At 46.8% G+C, this 25,458-nt stretch overlaps 1 protein-coding gene across 2 annotated transcripts in view; it reads right to left on the reverse strand.

The window, feature by feature from the left end:
• The window catches only part of EPHB1 (EPH receptor B1), a 357,658-nt gene that overhangs the window by 92,282 nt on the left and 239,918 nt on the right, over nucleotides 1-25,458 (reverse strand). For both annotated transcript variants that reach the window (XM_004588331.3, XM_058657114.1), the window contains exon 5: nucleotides 5,271-5,606. In XM_004588331.3, coding sequence (XP_004588388.1) covers nucleotides 5,271-5,606 — 336 coding nt within the window. The remainder of the gene's footprint in view (nucleotides 1-5,270; nucleotides 5,607-25,458) is intronic.

Here is a 25,458-nt window from a genome sequence, read left to right on the forward strand (position 1 = left end):
CTGGGATGCAGGCTTTGCTACTCTGCTCTGCATTGCTTACTCTTTCATAAAACTCAGAAAGGACAAGTGGATATCTCTTACACCTCTGATGATATCACCTTTCCTAGTCCCAAATACAGAGACTGGGAGCCTTTGGAAGAAAATAACTAAGGTCCAGCAAATTACTCTCCATCTCAGGACATATTTTCAGAAATGATGTCGCTCTCTCAGTTCATAGCATGATTGAAAAAGTGATTTTGCATCCGCTGCCTCATTTGCTAGTCACTACAGTCCTGGGAAGCAGATAGCATGACTCCCATTTTACAAACAAGAAATGAGGAACACCAGCAGTTAAGTGCAGTCATGTGAGCAGCAGAGAGGGGAATCAAGCTCAAGAATCCCTCTCTGTACCTGGACCACCACAGACCCTGAAGGTAAGGAAGCTACCTGTCCAAGGTGAGACAGGTCTAACAGCACAACACATGCACCTTTAAGGTTTGGGCAAGTCAGATGATCCCTGTGAGCCAGAGGGTGCAAGCCACAGCCAACAGCCCAACTCAGAATTAGATTTGTTTGCTGTCAAATGTTTTAACATTACAATTAGCCATCAACATGTTAAATGTGGATTTTCAGCTTACAGAATCAGGCAGTGCTGCACATGCTAACACTCTGTGGAGCTGACTGGAGGCTGACTCCATCCTCCTCATTTCCCTCTAGTCTTCACCATTCCCTATTGCCTTGCCCAAAGCCCTGCCTGGCCCCTCTCCACTTCCCAGGTTTTTAACCTAGTTCATCATCTCTAATTTAGTGGGTCCCAAATGCATAGGATGGCTGAAGCAGCTCTGCCCTGAGATTTTCCTCTAGGGTTCCTACCCCAACTCTGACACTCTGAGTTTAGGTGGCAGGGGAGAGAAGTAGAGTTTATCAATCACCTGATTCTCTCTGATAGCTTGAGGATTCAGCCATCAGCTCAAATCTGGAGCCAGGTGCCCAAGAATGACTGTAGCAGTTAGTGATGCTAACAACCTCTGCACCAAGAACGCAGCCGCTGGAGCAGAGCAGCCCACCTCATCCGGTCTATTTTAAACTCTCAGCAGCTGCATTCGGGGAAGGGAGGCATCCCTGCAGACCTCTGTGAGCCTGAGCTTGCATAATGCATGACCGGCCCTGACCAAAGTTGATGGACATTTTTTTGACAGTTTAAGTGGCCCAGCTATATGGCAATAGCTTAGAGAGAGCTTATGACTCACAGAGTCTACCATAATGCGATTTTTGATCAGACTGGGGATAAAATGGCCATAAACTTGAGTTTGAAACCCAGAAACATGATTTGCTGCCTGTGAGGTGTTGGGTGAGCTATAGAGGAAACTCTGGCCCTGGTTTCTTTATCTGATTCCCTACACCCCTGTATGGAGCTTGGTCGGTGCTGCTGGACTGGAAGGGCTAAAAACTTAAGAGTAGCTGTGTGCTGCTGCCTGCAGACTGGGTGAGCTTTCCACCAAGATATTCTCCCAGTGATATAAATTTATTGAATAGTCATTGAATAGTCATTGAAGAGAATGCTTCAGAAAAAAAGTTCATGGAGACTGGAATTAAAGAATAGCTTAATTTTGGTGCAAAAAAATGTTGAAATTCCCTACATATGGGGCCTTCAACAAGTTCATGAAAAATGTACACCACACACACAAAAACACTACACAGCTCAACATTTTTTATGCACCAAAATAAACTCAGCTTTTGACTCCACTGTTCTGCAAACCTTTTAAAGTGCCCTTGCACATGACTGGGGTCGTGATAGACATGACAGACGTTAGGTGTTTGCCCAGTCAAGCCTGCCTTTGACTTTGCTTCATATCCAAAAGCCTCTTCTCAGGTCACAGCCTTGGAGACCATGAAATAGAGTCCCCTTTTAGGACAGGCTACTGGGAGGCACAAACAGAAGGGTAATGTCCTGCTGGCCCTCTCCTATTCTTGGTCATCCTGCATTCTCAGAATCCCCCTATGTCTCTACTGCCTTACCTGGAAAAAAAATGGAAATGGCCAAGTCCCTGGGAAACTATGAGGATTCAATATTCCACATATCCCAGAATTCTTTGTAAATTTGAAAGTAAAACATGTCCAGAATGTGCCGTAACGATTTTTGTCCAGGTGTTTCTCGATCAGGGACCTGCACAGTGGTCTCCACCCAGTTCACAGACAGCAGGCACCCAGTCAACATGCATCACTTGACTTCATGGTGGATTCGAGGACGGCTCTCAGATTGTTCATTTACCATCTGCCTACATTAGAACAGTGGTGGCTGGAGCAGCTGACAAAGATCTCATCATGTCTCGAGACCAAGGAAACAGGCTGCTGTGGGTCTCAGTGAAAAGAGATGTGTTCAGGGCTCATGGGTAGGGCTGGACTCATACTGTGACCCAATGTGGACATCTGCTCTATTTCTCGGTGGCTCTGCGTCTTCAGGGTTTCTTGTTAATTTTTTAAAAATACTTTGAAATTTTATTGGAAAGGCAAAACTACAGAGAAAAGAAGACAAAGAGAAAGATCTTCCATCTGCTGGTTTACTTCCCAAATGGTCACAAGCCCAGAGCTGAGCTGATACAAAACTAGGAGCCAGCAGCTTCTTCTGGGTTTCCCACACAAGTATAGGGGTCCCAAGGATTTGTGCTATCTTCCACTGCTTTCCCAAGTCACAAGAAAGGAGGTGAATGGGAAGTGGAGCCGGGACATGAACTGGTACCCACATGGGGTGCTGGCATTGCAGGTGGAGCATTAGCCAGTTGAGCCATTGCAATACTTCAAATCTTCAGGATTTTTACAATGCCTGCTTACATCCCTGGTGAAATGCATAACTTATGTTCATGTTTCTAATCTGACTTTATAGATGTGTAGCCTCAAAAACTGACTTTTATGTTCTACAACTTTCACAAAACTACTATTCGTTACAAACAATTTGTCTTTGCATATGTATTTTTCAAACCAGGATGATATCATTATGTCCCTTGGAGCCCTGTAGTTTGTGGGTCAGGAATAACTGATTGAGTTGATATTTGTCAGATGATAACCACGTGCCACGAGAAGCAGGTACATCCTCTACTCCAATTCTAAACTTTTTAATACCAAAATTCACAGACTTTGAAAGAGAAATCAGAGATTAGAAGGGGTTATGGGGCCTGGGACTACAAAATAATGAAAGATTAAGAAGAAGTTCTTGTCAAAAGAAAACAAGAGGGGAGGATGAGATACGTGCTCATGGAGGAGCAAATGGGTGAGGATGAAAACAAATCTTTTGAACACTTCTTGCAGGAGAGTTGGTAACACTCCTTGCAGGAGAGCCCTGGTCCCTCAGCTCCACTGCAGCCTGGGAAGGTGCAGATGGCAAGCAAGCAGATGGACAAGTTTGGGAATAGCAGGGGAAGGGAAGGGAGGGAAAGAAAGGAAAGAGAAGCAATCTAAGTGGCAGGTTTGTTCGCACATGCTTACAGAGAGAGAGAAGACAGCCAAGCCCAGCATAACATGACAGCCTGGCAGGACTGTTACTCCCAGAAGCTGGGACACCGAAATCTTTCAGCCGGTTTTATGCCTTAAACTCTCGGAGGGAAATACTGCTAACAAAGTCTGCCCACGTTACATGCTCAACATAATGAATAAATGATGATTTCCTTTGCTCTGATAAGACAAACTAGCACAACCTTTGTCTCCATGGCAGCCTGGTTGTGGTCACCAGCTGGAGCCCTCCACACTTCCGCTCTGATTTTCTCGCTGTACACGTGTGCATATAACATGTGGCCATGCGCATACATACAAGCATGCCACATGAACACACACATACACACACAAACAGCAGCAACGCAGCCATCTGGACAGGCATGTTCTCCCACAACACCTTTTTTTCTTCTCAGTTCTGACAGCTTAAACCCAAGAATCATCTGCCATCAAAGATGCCTGGGTACTAAAAGAGGCAGATCAAATTGAGGCTGGGAAAGTGAGGAGTAGAAAAACATGGAGCAGGAGAGACAAGGTTGAGAAAGGACAGTCAGAAAGGGAAGAAGAGCAGAGATAGGGCTGACTCCTGCTGTTCCACTAACAAGCTGTCCTTCTAGAATTTGTTGATTGGAAAAAATCTATACTTCCAAATAAGATCATGGTCCACTGCCTTTGACCCCTGTTGCCTGTGGACGTGATGTTCATTTTCCCTCTGCAGCCCTGTATGATCACCCAGGGGAGAGACTGCTCAATTCTCCCCAACTCCCTTGCTATTTACTGCAGGTGCACGGCACGCAAGGCTCAGAACACACCACTGTCAGCTCTTTACTTTGTATGAATGGCCTGGGATTCTTCCTTTAACGAGTTTCATAGGAGGAACGGCAATGTCTCCACATCACTGTATCTCTCAGCCTGGAATCCACAGCCTGGCACTCAGTAGACACTAAACACCTGTCTCAATAAAGAATGAGTAAATAAATGGGTGTGTGGGTGCATGAACGGACTAGTTAAGTGGGTATAAAAAAAGTGGAAATGGATTATTACAAAAAAAAAGTGTGAAAAGTAATAAAGAGAAAGACCCAAAGAGTAAGAGATGGGGAACCATGGGGAAGAGGGAAAAACGTTCTGAGCTGTGCAGGCCACAGGGATGTACTGGCTACAGGAAGGTGGGGTCTATAACAGTGTGACATTCAGCCGAACAAGCTGAGAATGCCTTGCGAATTACATGGTTGAATTAAGGAATAATCTACTGATGCAATATTGCATTTATGACCTGGCTTCTTCAACATGTTTCTTCAAATATCCATTGAAGTATCATGTCTGGTAGTACTCTCAATCACTTATCTGTTGGTCCAGGCACCTGTTTACCCACTTACCCATCCATCTAGCCACCTATCCCTCTCTCTGAGTGTCCGCCCATCTGTCCACCCAACCACCTATACATCCATCTATCCACCTGCTCACTCACTCACTTGGCTGTCCATCCATCTGTCCACTCACCCTTCTGCCCATGCATGCCCCTGTTCATCTTCCAAACAGCTTGTTGCAGGGCCAGCTGGATGCAGAACATTGGGTTCTACTCTGGGTTAGACATACATCATTGCTTTTGTGCTGAGCACAAGAAAATCACTCACTCTCCCAAGTGAAAACACTGCAAACGCTCAGCACTTGACATCTTCACTCCTCCCAGGAGGCCCAAGAGTGCCTACAAGGACAGGTGTCACCGAAGGTGTTTCCTTGCACAGAGGTTGACACACAATCCAGCTGTCTGGACAGAGAAGCCACCCAGTGGACTCTGAACTTACCAGCTTGGTTTGTCGTGATGTTGACAGAGACATGTTGTGGGGGGAAGGGACTCTTGCTGGAGACTCCATTGATGGCCTGGATGTCAAAAGTGTAGGGAGTGTGGGCCCACAGGCTGCTGATGGAGACTCGGCACTCAGTCAAGCCCAGCTGCCTGGGGACAAACTCCACGTTGTCGTCGCAGCGTGAACAACTCCGGCGGTCGGCCCGGCACTTCTTGCAGATGATGTTGTAGGTCACATCATCCCGCCCCCCTGTCTCCCTCGGAGGGTGCCACTCCAGAATGATGGATGTCTCGTTGACGATTGAGATGACATTGCGGGGGCCTGAGGGCACACCTGCAGGGAGACAAAGCAGTGCCATGTCTAGCATCTCCCTCTTCAGCCTCAATATGCCTGCTCACCACCCACCTTCTCCCTAACCCCAAATCTCTCCATGCCCAAGTATGACAGAGACATCAGAGGCCTAACATTCCCGATGGGCCCTTTCTTCTCTCAATCACACATGCCAAGAGACAGTTGGATTCAGGAATGTAAATCTAGAACGTTTTGTTCTCAGGACATCCCCACATCTCCAAGGAAGATTTGGGGTCAATACATTGTGTTTTTAGGGGAGGGCATTATAGTGTAGCAGGATCAACTGGCACTTGAGATGTACAATGCCATGTAGGATTGCCCTGGATAGAATCACATCTCCACCTTTGGTACACCTTCCTGTTAATGTGTTTGGGATGCAGCAGGTGATGGCCCAAATACTTGGGTTCTTGCCATCTAAATGGGACACCTAGGTGGATTTTGTGGCCCATGGCTTGAGCCTGGCTCAGGCCCAACTACTGTGGGCATTTTGGGAGTGAACCAGTAGATGGAACATCTCTGTGTGTGTGTGTGTGTGTGTGTGCCCCTTCAAATAAATACATCTTTTTTATTATTATTAATTATTTTGCATTATGTGACAGTTTCATAGGCTCTGGGAATCCCCCCACCCCTCCCCATGCCCTTCCCCCATGGTGGATTCCTCTACCTTGTTGCAGAAATAAATACATCTTTAAAAATAAAGTCCAATATGCATATATTAGACATTTGCTGGATCTTGGATTTTCATAAATGGTGTAGGCTCCAGGGTGGAGGCATATGAGGCCTCTCTTAAAGCCCTAAATGATGCTGGAGTCCTACACAACATCCCACACAAGTTGTGATCTAGCTGCTATATGCAAGATGGCAGGGCTGTTTGTACAACAGGATGTCCCAGCACACCTACATCTATGAACACTCACACCGCACTGGCCATGGCATAGCAAGACATGAATCTGAGGTGAATGTGAGAGCTTCACACAGCTCTCTTTTTGGACTCAACGAAAGAGGAAATCATGGATATGTGTCCCCAGCATTGAGAGAGTAACTTTCCATGCACTGCCTCATTCCATTCTCCCAATATCCGTACCAGGAAGACACAGAAAAGAACTCAGTTTCATGGAATGTGAAATCTAAGTTCAGAGAGAAAGGTGGCTGGATAATGTGGACCCTAAGAAAAGAGGGCGACAAGGAAAACCAGACCCACCCGAGTTCACAGCCAATATTCTTAATTACAGCCCTGCTTCAGACACTCTCCTACACACTCGCCTGGCTTGCTGGGATCTGGCTGGGAGAGGAGGAGCAGCCTCTCTCCTCTGCACAGCTCTGTCCATGGCTGCTGTTTGCAATCTGGCTAGAATGAAAATGCCCTGTGGCACAACTCAGGAAACCCTGGTATGGTATAGCACAGCAACAAGAGATTGACCATTGAGCACAGGTGCTGGGCTGTTAGAGACGAATTGTGCCCAAGAACAGAACAGAACATAGATTCAGATTTCCAGAGTGGAGACTAGAATATGCTCAGTGTCTAACTGAGAGGGGTGAACCCTGCCTGGAAGGCCTGCTTGTGAAGGAACGGCGAGCCACTCAGGGCAGCGCATGCAGAATTCACGCATGTGATCAGCGCCAGCTGAACGGAGACATGTGTAAGTGCAATTCATGCTGGAGACAGGAATAAATGCCAGCACAGAAAATGAGGGAATAACAACAAGGTCGGGGGGACCAGGGGAGGATTCTGTGTTGAATCAGGCACTGGCAAGCAGCTAGAGCAGAAAGCAAATATTAAATTGGATTCTATTAAAACATGAAAGAAAATCAGTACTGTACTATATAAAGCCCATTAGGCCAGAGCTAAAGCACAACATTCTCACACGCTCATCGCAGGCCAGAATTCATGAAGCGTTTTTACTCAAGTCTTGCATGAGGCATTCCAGAATTCCCCACCCATCTGGCCAGGAATAAACATCCATCTCCCAGAACCAGTATGTGGCTCACACAGGGAGGGTAGCTGCAGCTGGCTCTGGTGGACTCCTGCTGGACCAGGCTGGCCTTGATTCCAATCAGATCACATGAGTATCAGCCCACACCTGACCTGGACAGGGCAGTGTACTTCAGGCTGATAAGACTTGGACCACAAACCTCAGTGGCCAAGGCCAAGGATACTGGTCTCTTGTGCTCTCTATAGCCAGAGCCCAGCCTTACCCCCCATGCCGCTGCTGCCCCTGCTCATCATAAGTACAATAATGCTTCAAAAATACCATGGCAAATGGAATTGCAAGAGAAGCTTATGTGGCTTCCAACATTTGAAATTCTTGTATATGAGAGGTCTTCAAAAAGTTTATGTAAAATCTATGTCGTAGAAACAAATATTCAAGTATTTCAAAACCTATCCACACTAAAATAACTTACACTGTATGTTACAATTTTATGTATTTGTTTTATGCATTTGAGAGACAGGCAGGTAGAGAAAGAGTGAGAAAAAAAAATCTCCCACCTGCTGATTTACTCCTCAAATGCCTGTTTTGACCCTCAGTCAGGGCCCTAAGTCAAGAACATGAAACTCAATCCAGGTCTCCCAACTACTTGAACCATCACCTACTGCCTCTATGGTTGCATGGCAGCAGCAATCTAGATTAAGGAATAAAGTGGACCCCGGTTCTCTGATGTGGGATGTGGGTGTCTCAATTTGAGGTATGGAGACCAAGGTCTACTCAGTGTGGTCCCTGTATAAATGTCCCCATGCAGACATGGCCTCCAGGGCCTGGGGCCCTGTTTTACCTTCTGTAATCATCCAGAACTGGTGTTCCAAGCAGCATCCTTCAGAGAGAGGCCAACTGAGACAACGTAACAAATGTATGAACGGGGGGGTGGAGAGGAAAGCAAGGAGTGGCGAACACCTGCACCTCTGGCAGCCAATGCCCTTAGTAAGTGCGGCGGCAGATCAACACTGGGCTCTCCTTGTTGGCGTGCCCTGCTCACTCATACTCTTCCTTAATTACCGTACACACAGGCCTTTAAAGCCTCACTGAGTTATTGCCACTGCTACTACTGATAAACATACGTCCTTTAAAGAGCTTGGGGAATTCAATCATTTGAAAGGAAGAGTTGAGTCATGATTTTGCATTTTTGTTGAGAGGGGGCTCAGTGGGTGCTAAGATATTGGGAGAGGTCTTCAATGTCTTCCAGGATGTGCCTGAGAAGTTGGCTCAGCCTGCAAAGGAGCGTGGCAATCACTGGGACCTTGGAGGATTAACCAGGTTCCTTCTGGAGCCATGGGACCAGCATGAGACTGTTTCAACATGTCATGTTGAGATAGTCTCCACACCTGAATGTTATTTGGGGAGATCACGGCTTGAAGAATGGAAAGAAAATATAGGTGTTTTATATATATATATATATATATATATATATATATATATATATATATATATAGAGAGAGAGAGAGAGAGAGAGAGAGAGAGAGAGAGAGAGAGAGAGAGAGAGAGAGCAGGCAAGCTTATTCGTAGGAATTAAGTTGAAGACAAACGACTCCTGAGTAATCTAAGAGAGAATCTGCTGAAAATAAGTAAGCCCACAAAGCTAATGTCTTAATCAGGACACTTTGTAAGGGCAGGATTCTGATCTGAGAATTTAGAAGTGAATTCCAGGCTGTCAGGGGGTGCTCAGCAGGCAGGGTTCTACTTTCTGCATGGCCCCTGGGAGCACATGACAAAAGCAACACAGAGTCTCTCCGTAAAAATGAACATGTGCTTGATCACACACATGATCCTTCAGTCTCTGCACAGGTTTTTAGTCCCCTAAACCCCAACAATGAGCTCAAGTTAAGGAGTACTATAACCCCTAGCGGGCCAACCTTGAAGGAGTAAACCTGGAGCCTCAATTTCCTGATATGACAGTTCTGATGAGTTAATGAGATAATATGCATAAAGAGCATAGCTGTGGCTACCAAGAGAACTAAGTTAGGGCACTTGCTATTATCAGTACCCTTGGCATTGCCATGACATGATCAAGTGGAACTCTAACCCACCCACCTAATTAAGGCTGATCTAACTCAGCCACACACTCTAGAAGCACTGTTCGAAATGATGCTGAGCCCTGTAAGAATGAGGAAGACACTGAAGTCATGTCAGAAAACACAGAGGCAAGGCCACACACCTCTGAAGGCCAAGAATTATCAACACGCACAGTTAAAGATCCCACTAAGTGATACACACACAAAAGGGATAAGGTGAAATCAGTGCAGATCAACAGATTCAAAGGTGATGTCTGGAGTCCTGTCCACAGGGTTGCAGCTACACAGGAAGCAAGCTTGGAGGTTGTCTCCTCTACCAGGGCTCTCCAGCTTAGCCATGAAAAACATGCCCAAGACAGCAGAACTCTCTCCTTGGCATGGGTCTTCTGGAAGGATCCATGTCCCACTTCACACTGGCCTTGTGACGTCCATATGCATCCCCATCTCTTGACCTCAAAAGATGGTCTGTACTGTGCTCCTCAAACCATGGGAAAGGAAGCCCTTATCTCAATTCTCACTCAACATGTGTCCTCAAGCCCATCTCCCTGGCTTCAGACACGGTGTTGGAATGACCTATGAAGAATATCTGATCTCAAGACTTCTGAGTGGTCAACCAGAACGCAAAAGGTACAGTGTTCTCATGACTGTGAGCAGTCAGGACTGCCATTTGGAAAAGGGATTTCATTTTTCAATGTGGATTAGAGGTTAAGAGGCAGCCAAGGGAGATAGGAGAAATCAGGGTGGAGATGGTAGGGAAGGCACAGTATGAATGGCCAGGAAGACATGGTGGTGTGTCCACAATTAATTCTCCAAGTTGAAGCTTTTCCCAGAACATTGCTTACACAACTACTTAAAGGAACTGTGTATCAGGGATGAAAAGGCCACCTAGAAACAGTGGAAAGATCTTGAAGATTTTTACAGACAAATATAAGCGATTGAACAGAGAAGGAGACAGAAATGGGAGTTGCAGAGGTCTGGAAAAAAAAAACCCTTCTAAGTAGCACGATATTTGAGGAATCGTGGCAGGTTGGTTAGTATGTCATTGCCCTAAATCTTGCATAAAGGGCTGAAAGCCAGACGGGTGTATGACAATGTAAGCCAAAAGAGGAAAAGCTCCTAACTGTTACAAATGCAGCAGAGGAATCAGATAAACATGAATTCAGCTTCATATTCAGTTGCAGTTTCTTCTTCAGTAACTAGTTCCTTGAGAACAATGCCAAATGAAACCAAACCTTTCTTTATTCCTCCCAGATGCCTATTCTAAGTTTATCTCTCTTCTTCCCACCCTAGGGGTGATGCCAATTCTTCTTCCATCATTCTCTCCCCACGTGCAGAATTCCTGGCTGAAATCATACCAGGAACAGCCAGTGTGGCAAAAAACTCTTACACATTGAGGCATGTGGGACCTTGGAGAGGAAACGTCCCACCGGGTAACTCCCCACCTGTCATTGAAGGTCCTGAGCTGGCAGCGAAACAGCTACTGAAGCCTGCACACTGGGTGCCGAGATCACACTGCAATATCAGGGTTTGTCAGGGTTTATGATAGGGGCACTACTGAAGCCATCATGGAAATCAGGAATAAGTTAGCAGGGATCTGGTGGAAAGTGGTGACATTAAAGGCATAGACTATGAGTCACTCAGAGAATGACAATGACATTCTCCATGCAGCAGCAGCAGAAGCCTGAGTTGTCTTGGGATCTTTGAAAACAGACAAAGGATAATATTCAATTTGGGAGTGATGTGCAGCAGAGCAAGGGACACCGCTTCACTCAGTGAGGAGTTAGTAATGTCTGAAGCTCTGCAGGGTTCTTTCCAGAGAGCGAGTGGGTTGTGCAGGGAGCCTGGAGGAGGCAGAAGGCTCATTTACGGTGTTTCCATGCAGGATTAGGCATTCCTTGAGATTCTTCAGCGTGTACGACATCCCTGTAGGTGAAGGAAACCCAAGAGAATCACGTTGCTTTACTTTCCTAGCAGCTACATGTGCACAGCCTTCTAGGGACCTTCCATGCGCCCTGGAATCAGCTTACTATGAACCCCAGGAGCAGCTCAGCATGCATGGAAAATCACAGATCTTCAGAATCAGAAAGGATGGATTTCGGTAAAACCTCTTCAGCCTCAGTGTGCTGAGTAGTGCTGCTGGTGGCTGCAGCCCATGCAAGTGTGGTAGAGGAATACAGATGGAACAATGGGAATAAAAAGAATGTTAGAGCAGCACTGACACTCAGTGGACAACAATGAATTCCAAACAGTGGTAGAGACAAAATTACTCAACCTCGTGGAGCTTATATTGTCATGGGGGAGTGAGTGAGCGCTTTCGTTAAGTAAATAAACACATAAGCAGTGATGAGGCTCTGCTGATGAACAGAGCAGGGGAAGTGGAGCCCAGATGCTGGGATCACAGAGAGAAATTCTCAGACAAGAGTCTTTCAGAAGAGAAACCTGAATGCGGTGAGATAGGAACCATGTCAGTGTCTACGGGCATTGTTCTCCGGATCAGAGGGCCAGCAGGCACAAAGGCCTTGAGGTTGGAATAGGCTCAGCTCATTTGAGAGAAATCAGAGGGCTGGAGCATCTGTGAGACAGGGTGAGGAGGAGGAGAGGTCAGGACGGAGACTGGTAGCAGGTGTTGTGAATTCTGCAAGCCCTTGGCACAGACTACTAGAAATTCTACTCAAGTGAGAATCCACTCGAAGGAGGACTGAGCAGACAGCGGCATGCTTGACTTTGTCAGTACCTCTCAGGCTGCTCCCAGGAAGGATTGGACAAGTGTACAGGCACAAGTCATGGCAACCATCCCAGCATGAGACAACGGGAGGCTGAGGCTGGGCCGGCGGCAGCAGAAGGGATGAGGAGGGGTGGGTGCTGGTTATTATCTTTAGCATCTCTGAGCAGAACAACCATTTCTCCGCATCTTGTCAATCATTTTCCCACAATGGATGGGAAAGTTTTAATACTGAGAAAACTGAAGACTGGAGAGGCAAGAGGGCTTTGAGGTCACACCTTCATTAGCTGAGGTGATCTGCAACCAAAGACTGTACTCCCAGCATCACCTCCCATGCCTCCTGGTTGGCAGAGGCCTACTGGGGACCAGAACTCCCTGGCCCTGGAGCTTCCTTCAGACGTGGCTCTGTTTGGATGAAAGTCATTTATGGCACTACATGGATAACTAATACCAGGTGATTCTTTCTTTAAGGTAGATTTCTACAACAGACATCCAAAACAGCAGAAAGTTGTTTTTAGTTTCTTTTTTGTTTTTTCAAAAGAGTTCTATATGGAAGGTTGGATGTTCCCTTAATATTAAACCTGACCCACAACGTACTCTTAATCACACTGGAACTCTGCTTAATGAATGCCTATCTTGACACTCCAGGTAGAAAACAGAACTCATTCATTCAAGTCCCATGGCTCATGAGTGTTGGAAACAAGATCTGAGTGCAGGCCTGACTGATTGCCACCCTCACATATATTACTGCTCCTAGCCAGGCTGGAAGGACTTAGGGGGTGTAAGGCATCAGTGTGACATAATGGCTGTTGTATGAACAGAGAGCTCCCTTCCTGTGGAACCCAACACTCCTTGGCTCCAGGGCTTTGCTGAGCAAAGTGCACGTGCTGCTCATTAAAGTCCTGGAAACATTGGGCCTGCGCTCAGGCAATTGTCCTAATCATAACAGTTGGCAATAAGGAGAAGTGATTAATCAAAACAAGGAGGGACCCTGCTGAGAGCGACTGCAGAGCACGGAGGAGCCTGGTACCACACGTTTCACCAAACACCCATGTTTGTAGAAAATGCTTCTTGTTTTTCTGACTTCAGCAGAGCTAATTATCTGGGAGAAAAGGGGTGGGTTCCACCTTGTGGGGAAAGGGACATCCCCTCCATCTGGCCTGAGCTAATGCTTAAAAGTCTAGCATTCTGGGTACTGCAGAAGTCCCTGGAGGATGGCTGGGGCCCCTCTAGCCCAGGGAGGTGGTGTGTCTCCATAGGAATGTGCTATGGCCACTGTTGTGTCCTTTCCTGGGTGGGAGAGGAATAGGAAGGTCTCACCTTGACCCACACAAAGCGTGGGAAGCTTTGATAGTGGTCACCCTACTCTCAGGGTGACCTCTAGGGGCATCACGTGTCAAGGACAGCTATAGATCACATCATCTTAAAGACATGCCCTTCGACATGCTTCCTAGACCTTGAGGAGGTTTCAGAAGGCTCTGCAGACTCATAAAGACAAAACCAGAACTACACCCCCTTCCACCCCAGTGTGATTTTACACAGCCCACTTGCACTCTATGAACCTAGACATTCACTGATTTTTAAAATTTTTTTTAGATTTATTCATGTATTTGAAAGGCAGAGTCAAAAAAGGAGAGAAAGATAAAGATCTACCATCCACTGGTTCACTCCCCAGATGGTAGCAACAGCCAGAATTGGACCAGGCTGAGGGCAGGACCCTGGAGTTTCATCTGGGCCTCTCACATGGTGGCCAGAGCTCAGGCACTCAGGGTCATCTGACTTCCTTCCGAGATCAGACGAGATCGGGCGCGTTCAGGGTGGTATGCCCGTAGACAGGGTCATCTGACTTCCTAGGCACATACAGCCAGGAGCAAGATCAGCCTTAGAGTAGCTGGCACTCAAACTGGCACCCATATGGGATATTGCCATTGTATGTTGTGGCTTACACCACTGCGCCACCACAGCAGCTCCATCCACTGCTCTGGACTCACCCATCTATTCACAGTGTAGGTAAGCCTCTTGTGCGCTGTGCTCTGTGTGTGTGGTTCTGAACATTTCACTGAAAACCTTCACAGGGAGTTCAAAGTCTGCAGGGGAGACTGTCACCTGCCAATAGCCATACAAACTACTGATTGGACCAGAAACTGTGCTCTGGGACCTGGCGGAGACACTGTGTTCTTCACACTCTTCAGAGGAATCAAATGCTGAACAGGTACAGCAACATTCAGCAAGTATCCGTATACTCTAGCAACTCAGGAATCCCTGTCCATTCACTCACCTCACAGAAGGGAAGCAGGGGCTAGATGCACACCCATGTGATGAACAAATGGTGCTTTACAGAGCATGTGACCAGAAGGGCTTGCAAAGCATGAAGAACACCTTTCTACCAACGTCTCCTCAGCTTCCATGAAGACCTAACCTACCCCTACCCCTAACCCTAACTCTTACCTATAGGTAAAACCTTACCTATAGGATAGCTCAGATCCCGCTCATGGCATCTCCACCCAGATAGTTCCAAGACAGGATCTTGCTGAAAGATCAGTATACAGGGCCATGCCCTGCCAAGCAGGCTCCAAGGAGTTTGCTGTCACACCAGGCAAGAGTCCAAGCCAGTAAGAGTCTTTGTAAAATCAGGGAATTTAGGGACACACTTCCAGCTTTGGTCCAACAGGACAGACCTTGCTTGGACAGAAGCCTCGCAGAACTCTTGGCTCTGCTGCATTACTTCTAACTGATATGCTCAGATGTCAAAGTCACCTGTCTGTTTTGGAATACCTTGATGCAGCCCTAGAACCCAGGAACTGCTTCCATGCACATGTAGGCATGAAGACCAAGGTCTACTCAGGAACTTAGAGCAAGGAGAGAGACACCGGACCCATATTTTCAGGGGTGATAATCATCCAAGCAATGAAAGCCTTTCAGGAGATGCGTCTCAGCAACCCTATGAGCCAGTATCAGGTGAATAGAATCTGCTGGTCCTCCCCAGCACACAACTCATGGAGCTCTGACACTACATGGCAGTGAGGGAAGTTTATTGACCATCCAAGACATCCTTTCAAAGAAGGTAACCCTCCATACCAGTCTGGGCAAGTTCCTGCTGTGTGCATGGAGTGGAGTCATAGACGCAGCTCAGGGCAGCTGTATAACCCAGAGACCTGTGTCTCCCGACATCCTCTGGGAAGGGTTGCCCCCTCAAGGTGTCCCCAGGTCTCTATCATCAGTGATGACCAATAGCTCACTCCCAGAACTATCATAATTTTCCATTGTGTGTTTCAGAGTACATGGATCAGAACGGAATTACGACAGCAAGGGGAGGAGGCTGTGGGTTAATTATTTGTAGGTTGTTCATTCTATTTTGCTTGGGAATATAAAAAAAAATTGCAGGTACTGTCTCATTCAGTTGTCAAAGACACGTTCTCTCCGGAATGTGTTCAGGACCCCAAAGCAACAATTCAAGGTCAAGTGAACCAAAAGAGAAACTACAAGGTTTTTTTTCAGAGCATCACAGGATTCCTGAGACCAAGTCCTGCTTCCGACACTTCACGGACACACTCGTTCTTGGTATGCAGAGAAACATGAGGTGAGTTCATTGCCAGCTACTCCAGCTCACTGACCCCACAGTGAAATTCATCCATAAGTGTAACCTGCTTGAAAATATTAAAAAATAAAAACATCTATTCATAAAATCTGCAAAGCCCATCAGATGCCTGGGATTCAGTCTCACAAGCCCAGGCAACACCCGTACAAAGAGTTCTCCAACATTCCTGAAGTCCATCAGAAAGGATTGACATTGCATGCCCCGTGGCAGAAAGATGACGATGTCCTCCAAAGAGTTCTCAATTCCGATTAAACAGGATGGCTGAATGGGATGTGCTGAAGCCTTACCTAATAGCTTTTAAAGCATGGGTGAAGCATTTTAGAGAGCAAGCTGTAAATACACAGAGACTTGGTGTACCAGTCATAGGGACGTGCCACACGGCTTCCTTGTTTGAAACAGACCAATGGTAGGGAGGAAGACACAGGCTAGCCTGTCACATGATGCTTTTCACTAAGACGTGGAGCTGACGGGATGGCATATGCAGTAAGATACATAGAAATATCATAAGTAAAAGGCATCCCAAGTAAAGGAAGGAGTTAAGCACTGTGAGAGCTAAAACAAACAAAAACGAGAGTATTTTTATAACTTAGAGTAGGAAGGATATGCATGAAGTCCAGGCAAAAAGACAACACACAAACCTTGAAAACCCAGAAACAGGTAGTCAGATTTTAGTTCAAAAATGAAAAATCTCAGTTTGACTTCCAAAAAAAGATATTTACATGCAGAGTTAAAAATAATGGAGGATTAGAGGGTAGGAAGTCATAATTAATAAAACATCCACAAGTCAATTTTAAAAATTAGGAAATAGAGCAAGGGTTATAAACAGAAAATCCCAAGAAGGCAAGATAAATTGGTCGATATACATGTGCAAAATATGTACATCCTTATAATACGGGAGACATGATTTGAGATGATAAGAAGATCAGCCAAACTGACAACAATTAGAAGTCTAAACAGCTGGGCTTTGGAGAAGGAAGATGTAGCTCGCTTGTCGAGGGGCAAATCAGTCTTGCAATATTGATTGGTTTTCTGAGTGTATGCACTCCCAGCCCAGTAATTCTACTTCTAGATGAGTTTCCTCCACAAATAAAAATATATGCATCCCAGGTGTGTGAGCATCTTCAGGGCTTGTGTTACCAGCTATAGTAATTTAACAATGGAATCAGCCCGAAGGTTCCTCCATGGGGGACTACATACCTTGACACAAACCACTGCTGTCTCCTGTGTTCAGTGCACCCAGCCCAGTCTCAGGGAAGACACCTGGCACCTTGCACAGAGAGGATGTGACAAACTCTAATGAAATGAGATCTCACTGGGGTGTCATTTATCTGGTGTCAGGTCCCCCATAGGCTGTGGTCCTCCTGTCTGTGAGGAAAAAATCCAGGGCCCCAAATCCAGTCAGGCGTTGGCAGAAACCACAGCTCTGTAATTCACTACAATGAGGGCTTGGACAAGTCACTGAGGCCTCCTGGGCTTCATTTCTCTCATCTGTAAATCAGAATTAACCATAGTACCTATCTCCCTTTCCAGAGGTGAACAGAAAAATACATGAAAGGGGTTTAATACAATGATAAAACACAGCAGCATCTTAGTACAGGCCATCTTCTATTGTATTGGACATGCACCTATGTTCCTGATCCAACTGGACGCTGGTGAGTTGTGGGGTATATGGCAAAGTGATGATGGCTCCAAAAGGGGCCTCTGCCCCTGAAACCTTGCTGCTTCTCAGTCTGTCCTGTGCAGAGGAGATGCAGACAGGAGCACAGAAAATCAGAGTTGCATTTCAGCCGTGTCCCTGGATCTGGATGTGGAGCCTGCTCTTCATTCACAGGGACAGAAGATTCTCATCTGTGCTTTATTCTCCTTGGCTTCCCAACAGATAACATCCTGCCTGCAAGGCCGAAGTAATTTTCCACCACTGCCTGTTGAATGCTGGCAGGGCTAGATGATGACAGAGAACTCCCACAGTTACCCACCTGTGGTGCAAGCCTGGCCCAGTGGCCACAGCCTACATGAAGCTTCATGCTATACACAGCTACCTCTGAGCATCCTCCATTGTCATTTCCAAGGACAGTAAATCTCAGGAATGGCCCCAAAGAACTGCTCTAAAGGTACTCAGGGCATCTCTTGTGCATCTAAAACCCCAGCCACAGAGGCGCTGGTGCACCATGGCCACCACTGCCGCAGCAGATAAGGTGGGGGGGGGGACATGGAGGGATTCTTGCTTTGCTGGCCTCTGCTTCTCCCCGTTGGGCCCCCGGGAGATGAGCTACCCATCTGGCTTCCAACTCCATGATCTCTGGCACAGCCTGGATGAAACCCTGGACCTTCTACAGGCAGAATTCAGCTTGCAGCCTGCTTTCTTCCTGTGAAGTCACCAATAATCATTTATACCTTTGGAAGTTCAGCTGGCAAGCCCATGGCCAACCCCCCCTCTCATGATGGTTCTCAGATGTCTGGCTCCAACTTGGCACTTCCCAGACAATTGCGTAGAAAGCTTCTCGGAAGACCAGTGTACAATTTCAAAATGAATCACCACCAAATGCTGGCTTCCTGACCCTATGCCATACATAACGCCAAAAGCCTTGACATGCCCAAACTGACTGTGAGACCCATTTCTGTTCACTGAGCCCAGCCTCCCACTTGCTTGGCATATGTCATCAGTGCCCACTTGAACACTTGCAGTTATGGAAATTCATTGATCACTTGGGCAGACTCTGGAACCTACCCTTATACCAAGTTGAAGGTGACATTCCTCGGAATCTCTGAGGACAGTCCAAGACACCAGGGTTCCTGTTCTTGGTCGCACTTAAAAGGAGACATCCAGTGATGTTTATTAGTCTCTGGCTTTAGCTTTCTTGCAGCACCCACACATGTGAACAAATTAAGGAGTCTAGGTCACTGTGATGGATAGAGGAAGGACTGCCAGATACTAGGTTACCAGCTGGCAGCTGGAGTTTCAGGGAATGCAAGAGCATGTGATGCCCCCTAGAGAAAGGCGGGAAGCATGCTGGTTCTTGCAGATGGCACAACACTGCAGTTCAGACTTTGAGTGCAGAAGACTTTGAGAAGAACACTGATGGAAGGTAGGCAATTCAGCAATGGAATTGAGGCTAGACTCTGAACTTGGCTCCTGGACAAGGGTCCATGGTCAGCCAGAGGGGTCATCAAGGGCCACCATGAATTCCACATCTGACTGGCAATTAAGCCATGAAAGTGAGTTAATGCCAAAAGGATACTGGCCAGTAGTCTAGGACTGGACTGTATCCCAGAGTCCATTATCAAATCTGGACTTGGCCTCAGGTTGAGTTACAGCAGACTCTGGTACCGAGTTACTATGGATGAGAAAAGGGAGATTAGGAGAACTGGGAGGTCTCCTGGATACTACTTGTGAGAAGACAGGACCAAGATGAAACACACAGGTTGTACACAGGGGAAAGGTGATACCAGCATTAAGCCTACCTAGCTTTGGCTGTTCAGGGTTACTTGATCTAAAAAGTCAGTTCCCTCTCATACTTTTAGTGCTTTCTTATTTATGGTTGCACAATTTAGAGAAATAAGTAACTACTCTGAAACATCTTTCATAACAACAATGAAAGCAATGATCTATGGAGCACTTAGCACATATCAGGCACTGAATCAGACATATATATTTTGTATGCATTTGGCAATGGGCACAAAAATAAACACTAGTTGTGTATTTGGAATCCACTGGGAAACTGCCCATGGCCACACTACAAGGGTGGAGTGGGGTTGAAGTCAAGCCTGATCCGCCCCATGCCCCTAGCAGTGTTCTAACCACCTGTCTGTATTGGGCACAGCTTACACACAAAACGTCAGATCAGTTCATCCAAGAGCTCCAACCCTGTGGACAGGGGACAGCCTTCTGCCTGAACAGCTCTGAGCAGCCCAGGATATTCAGACTGCACAAACTACGCCTCTTCCTTCCCAACTGTCTTCTCCGTTGAGGCAGAGAATTGGAACAGGGAAGATTTGAGAATCCCAAGCTGGAGAGTCCCCATTATGCAGCAGTGTCTGGGATCAGAACCTACAAATCTGACATCAGACTACAAAGGAGCAAGCATGACCAAATAGAATCCTAAAGCTAAGGGGTGGGCAGCTTTGTTGTAATGTTTAAAAGGGGGAAGAGAGATTAAATGAATGCATTTTTATCTCAGCTCCCTCCTACCTGTGCAGATTCACAATTAAATCAGTGCTCTGTGAGCCAGAGAAAGAGCAAAAAGAACCAGCATGTGTTCTCTGAGTGCAAGTCAGGCCAGCAGACTTTGTTTTGTTCTGCTGTTTGGAAAGTTCATTAGCCTGCAGAGAAAAAGAGCATAGAGCATATACTTAGATTTCGACAAGGGTAACTGAGAGAAAGCTAAGGGAAAGAAATGCTAACTGATAATACCCATGCTTGGGCTTTAAAGTTTTACAATTTAATTTGTTTTGGCGAGACAGAGAGGGAACTCCCTTCTGCTGATGCTTCCAAGAACCAGTGACTGGGCTGAGCTGAAGGTGGAAGCTGGGAGCTCCATCTAGACCTTCCACTCGGTTGGTGGCAGGTCACCCATGGCTTGGGGCACCATGGCTGCCTCACCAGGATCTGCACTAGGAGGAATCTGGGGTCAAGAGTTGAAGCTGGATATTGAACTCAGGTATTCCCATGTGGGACACTGGTATCCTGACAGTGAGGCTAAATGCCTGCCCCAAGGGCTTGGTTTTTAACTGCTTTGAAAGTAACATGAAAGAGAAGTGAGCAACCTCCAAAGTGGTCACAAAGGAGCTTACATCTATTCAACACTTGCTGTATTCCAAGAATTGTTCTAAGAACTAATATTAAGCCTCATTCCCAAATCAGTACAACAAGACAGACACCAATACCATTGCCACGTTACGCGTGATGAAACGGAGACACAGAGATGCTTCGCCCCTTCCTTTACACAGCTGACTGACGGCACAGCAGGGCTTGAATCTGATCATGGGCTCTAGAGTCTTAACAATGACACTAACACTTCTCATTTGAAAGAAAATAGGAACAGTATTCAAAAGGATCTGTGCATGAAAGTGCAATGACCCTAAGCCAAACAGAACCACCAGAGAGTGTAGAGATGGAAGAGTGAAAGGTAAATTCATTCTTCCCGGCAGGAGGCAGATTCAAGAGTGGGAAGAAAAGGCTGAATCATCACAGTCACCTTCCGCCAGCATCGTGCTAGCAAGCTCTCGAATTCTGGCTGGCACCAAAGTCCTGATGTGGGACAGACACGAGTTCTCTGCAGGCCTCACTGACCTCCAACCACTTAGTTCTCAAACTTCCTCATATCGCTGCCACTGCACCTAATATCGCCAGTGAGGAAGCTCAGATTCAGAAAGGCTGAGGATGGCACTAGGTGGTAAGGGAGCCCATCAAGTCCCAAACTCAAAGCCCCTGCTCTTGCCAGAGGCTTCTGTGCCTTGCTGTGAGTTGGGAGGGTGCCAAAGAAGACCCTGTTGAGCCCCCAAGACCAGCTGGCACTGTGCTCACCCCATTAGAGGGGACAAGGTGACCGCTAGAGCTCCTTCTGCAGAGGACAACCCATTGCATTTGAAGAAGAAATCAAAGAAACAAGACAAGCAGGATCTTGCCTCTGTGATCCATCAAAATGTCTCCCATGTGGGTGACGGGAGAAGGGTTTTGTGGTCAGAAATGTAAAAAGGTAATTATTTTCACACCAGTCCTTCCACATAGTTTTTCACAGACAGCAATTTTATAAGGCATAATTATCTATTTTCACCTGCTTCATAAATTCCTCCTTTCCATTTCGTCCCCCAGTAAACTAGAAATTATTTAAAACTGAAGCCATCATCACGGTGTTCCGTTTCAAAGTGCTGCCTGCTTTCTCCTGTACTCCTGGGGGGTCCCCGTGTTTGGCTGGCCCCATCCTGTTCGCTGGGCCATGGGATCCACCTGCAGAAGGAAATGTGTCTTTCCCACATATCTGAGGGCTCCACAGGCCTCTGCCTCTGGGAACTGGAGGTCAGTCTTGTGGGTCACACTCCTGCTGAGCTACTCCACCTCCCTGGTCCAGGTGAGGGGGATCAGCAGGTGCCTGGTTGCTTGGTCCCTGCCTTGGCCCTTCCTACACAGCATGCCTGAGAGCCCTGGCAGTCACTTCCTCACCGTTTACACCAGGATCTTCAGGTGCAAGTGATCACATGTTGTGAGGTCATGGCACAGATTTCACTGTGACACTTGGAGAGTGGCGTCAAACCCAGGTTGCCCCAATAACATTGTCACATTTCCGACACCCTCCCTTGCCAGGAGCCTTGGTGTGCTGCAAGCTTCACGCTTTCTAAGGATGCACCCAGAGAAAGCCTGAACATCAGTAGAGTTTACTATGAAGCAGGCACTGTGCCAAAGACTCTATAACATGATTTTCCTTAATCCTCGTAACAGCTCAGAAAAGCTTGCATTATGACAAGGTTCTGAGAATGAAACAGCAGAAAGTGAGAAAGTTAAGAAGTTAGATCAAGGTTACAAAGAAGGAAAGGACGATTCAAATGTGTTTATTTGAAGGGTCAAGCCCATCTGTCAATCTGCATACCACTGATGAGTCTATAACCTTTGAGACAGGGAATGTGTGGGAATGCCATAACTCCATAGAATGCTCAGGGCCTCTGGACAGTGCCCAGGAAAGCAGTCAGAGGAACAAGGCAGTGATTTCTCCAGCCAAAGTACAGCAAGTCCCCAGGCTCAGAGACACCTGCTCAGTTCAAGGCTATCCCAGCCCATCCCTGCTGGGTTGTAGGGGTGCATTCTGCACCTTCCTCTGCCTTATCCCTTTGACTTCCCCTTCTGCCTCCTTTCCCCCAACAGCTGCTGTCCAGGCCCTCTGGTAATCTCTTCCTAAGAATGATCCTCCTTGACCAGGTCACCTGGTATCAATAAGAGAAAATGCAGTGGGGGCAGAGAGTAAAGGATTTCCTGTGACCTGCTTCTAACTGGTCTCCAGATAGCACTCCATCCCCAAATGGCTTAAATCTTGTGTATGAGCCAGTCTTGAGCCATGCACAGTTGTGGAGTGGTTAGCCAAGCACTCATGTAGTGGATTTCTATCTGCAGTCTGGGGTATGAATGTAGGAAAGAGGGAAAAGAAGGAAGAGGGTACCTGCAGACAAGCAGTAGTCATGTGACCATAAACTCCCAGCATGGGTCTCACAGTAGCACCACCCTCCAACTTCCCTAGAGCCAATACCAGCTGCTTCGACACTATTCCTGACAGCATCTGCACCCCTGTGGAGCCCACTGGCCAGACTCACGAGCAAGGCTGGACGCACAAGGCTGCCAGGACCTTTCAGAAGGAGGTCAAGGGCTTCCAGCTCTCCCAATGGATAAAAAGCCAATGAAGAAAGGACTGAATGACACCACCAAAGTTGTCAAGCATTCTAAATGCTTAGGTGCAGTAAAGAAATAGAAATGGGGTAGGCATTTGGCATGCCACTGGGAAGGTCAACATCCTATTTCATAATATCTGGGGTCCAGTTCCTACTGCTGCTAATTCTAGCCTTGCACTGATGCTCATCCAGGGAGGCAGCAAGCAACGGCTCACGTAGTTGGATCCCTGCCACCCACATGGGAGGATTGGACCGAATTCTTGGATCTTAGACCAGGGCCAGCCCTTGCTGGAAATCTGTTGACTAAAACAGCAGATAGAAGATCTCTTTCTGTCTCTCTCTGTGGCTGTTTCTCTGCCTTTCAGGGGAGCATAAGTAAATAATACGTGAATGCATATGTACTGATTCCAAGAGCCTAACAAGAGCTATTAAATTTCAATTCTGAGTGCACTATAGGTTTCATAGCCCTAAGATCCTTCATAAAATGCTCAATATTGAGAGTAAATGAGTGTGACTACTGCTGTATGATTAGCTAAAGACAATGTCCACATGCTAAATCTGAGGCCCTCTCAGATTTTGGCCTCTTTGGGCATTCATTTCTCTTCCAGTTTCTTAAGCCACAGACTAAAAACAGCCAGTGTCCTGAGTACGCCCAAACCAGCCAGGCAGTAACTATTTCATGCATGGATGAATGGATAAAACGGCGCTCACATCCTCCCTATCCCAGGCCTCCTCTCCAAGCCTGAGTGGGGCTAGCACACTTGCTCTGCTCCACCTGCTCAGCCAGCCGGAGCCCCCAGGCCACACTGCAGGCTGCTGCCTTACAAGCAACTCCAGATATGCTTCTTGTATCTGGAAAATTATTTACTGTGGTGATGTGTGATGCCTTTTTAAAAGAACAGATGGCACCTCCAATTAGAATGCTTTAAAAGGAAACCCTAATGAGATTATAAAAGCCAACAAATTGACTTTTTCATACAGTACTTTCCTGGCACACAATAAATCAAATATATAATGAGGCTCAATAAAATAATAGCCTTATTTACACTTGTTTTGCCTAGCATTGTGTGGCACCCCAGACTGCCCCCGAGTCACTTTACTTGGTACCTGGTCCTGCAGAGCAAGGCAGAGACCTGGACAATGTCTGACCACAGCAGCCAGGAGTGGCTCTGATGTGGTGACTTCTGGTCTGATTCGGAGGCACCATTTGTGCAGGCCTGGTCACATGCTTTGGCCACCACAGAAATGGGGCCTCCGGCTGGACATTCAGAAAGCAGTGAAACATCACTTTCAAGTGCTTCTAAAGAAGTAAACTAGGCAACACGTTTCAGGATCATCAAATATCCCCAGAGAACCTCAGAAGTAAGTCAGGGAAACACCACATTGAAAAGCAAGGACTGTGGTGGCAAGAATGAAATTCTTCCTGTCCACAACCCATCAGAGAAGGAGGTCTGGGGAAAATTAGTTTATAAGAGAATGAGCTTTTCTTCTGTTCAAATCCACAAGCATTGATCAAGTCCAGGACTATGATCTTAAAGACACTTTCATTTGCCCCCTGCACCCAGCAAAGGTTACACATCCACACTACAGGACCAGAGTTAAGAACTTCCTTCACTCAAAGGCTCATCATGCTGTCTGTCAGGCTGCAAGGAAATATGAAACAGCCTATGCACCCTTCTCTCCTGGGGGCGCTGCTGGAGATCTGGTCCTAGGAGGGGTGAGGGGATACCACTACTCTCAAGGACTCATGCAGCAACATCTAGCACAGAAGAAGCCTCACCTGGATCAGTGACCTCCAAATGCAATGGGAATATTGAAAAAGAGAGACCAGTCCTCTTCCAGGCTTCAGGTCTTAGCAGAGCAAATGCAGATTCCCTAATGCACTCTGTAGGGAGGGCCAGTGGTGCTTGCTCTTCTCTATGACTATGTCACAGGAGAGTGAGAGGGATATCCCCTCCATCACCCCTTCCAGAAAGCTCACCCTTTCCTACACAGCACTGGGAGAGTGGATGTAGCTGATGTACTAGCATCCAGTCTTGACTATCTGGGCCCCAGAGACACTCTGTAGTTAGATCTCTGGTTGAATAATCTGGCCAGGACGCAGGAGCTGCAGCACACTGGGCACTGAAGATCC

This window comes from Ochotona princeps, chromosome 30 (genome assembly GCF_030435755.1).
Source record: "Ochotona princeps isolate mOchPri1 chromosome 30, mOchPri1.hap1, whole genome shotgun sequence".
In the NCBI taxonomy this organism is placed as follows: Eukaryota; Metazoa; Chordata; class Mammalia; order Lagomorpha; family Ochotonidae; genus Ochotona; species Ochotona princeps.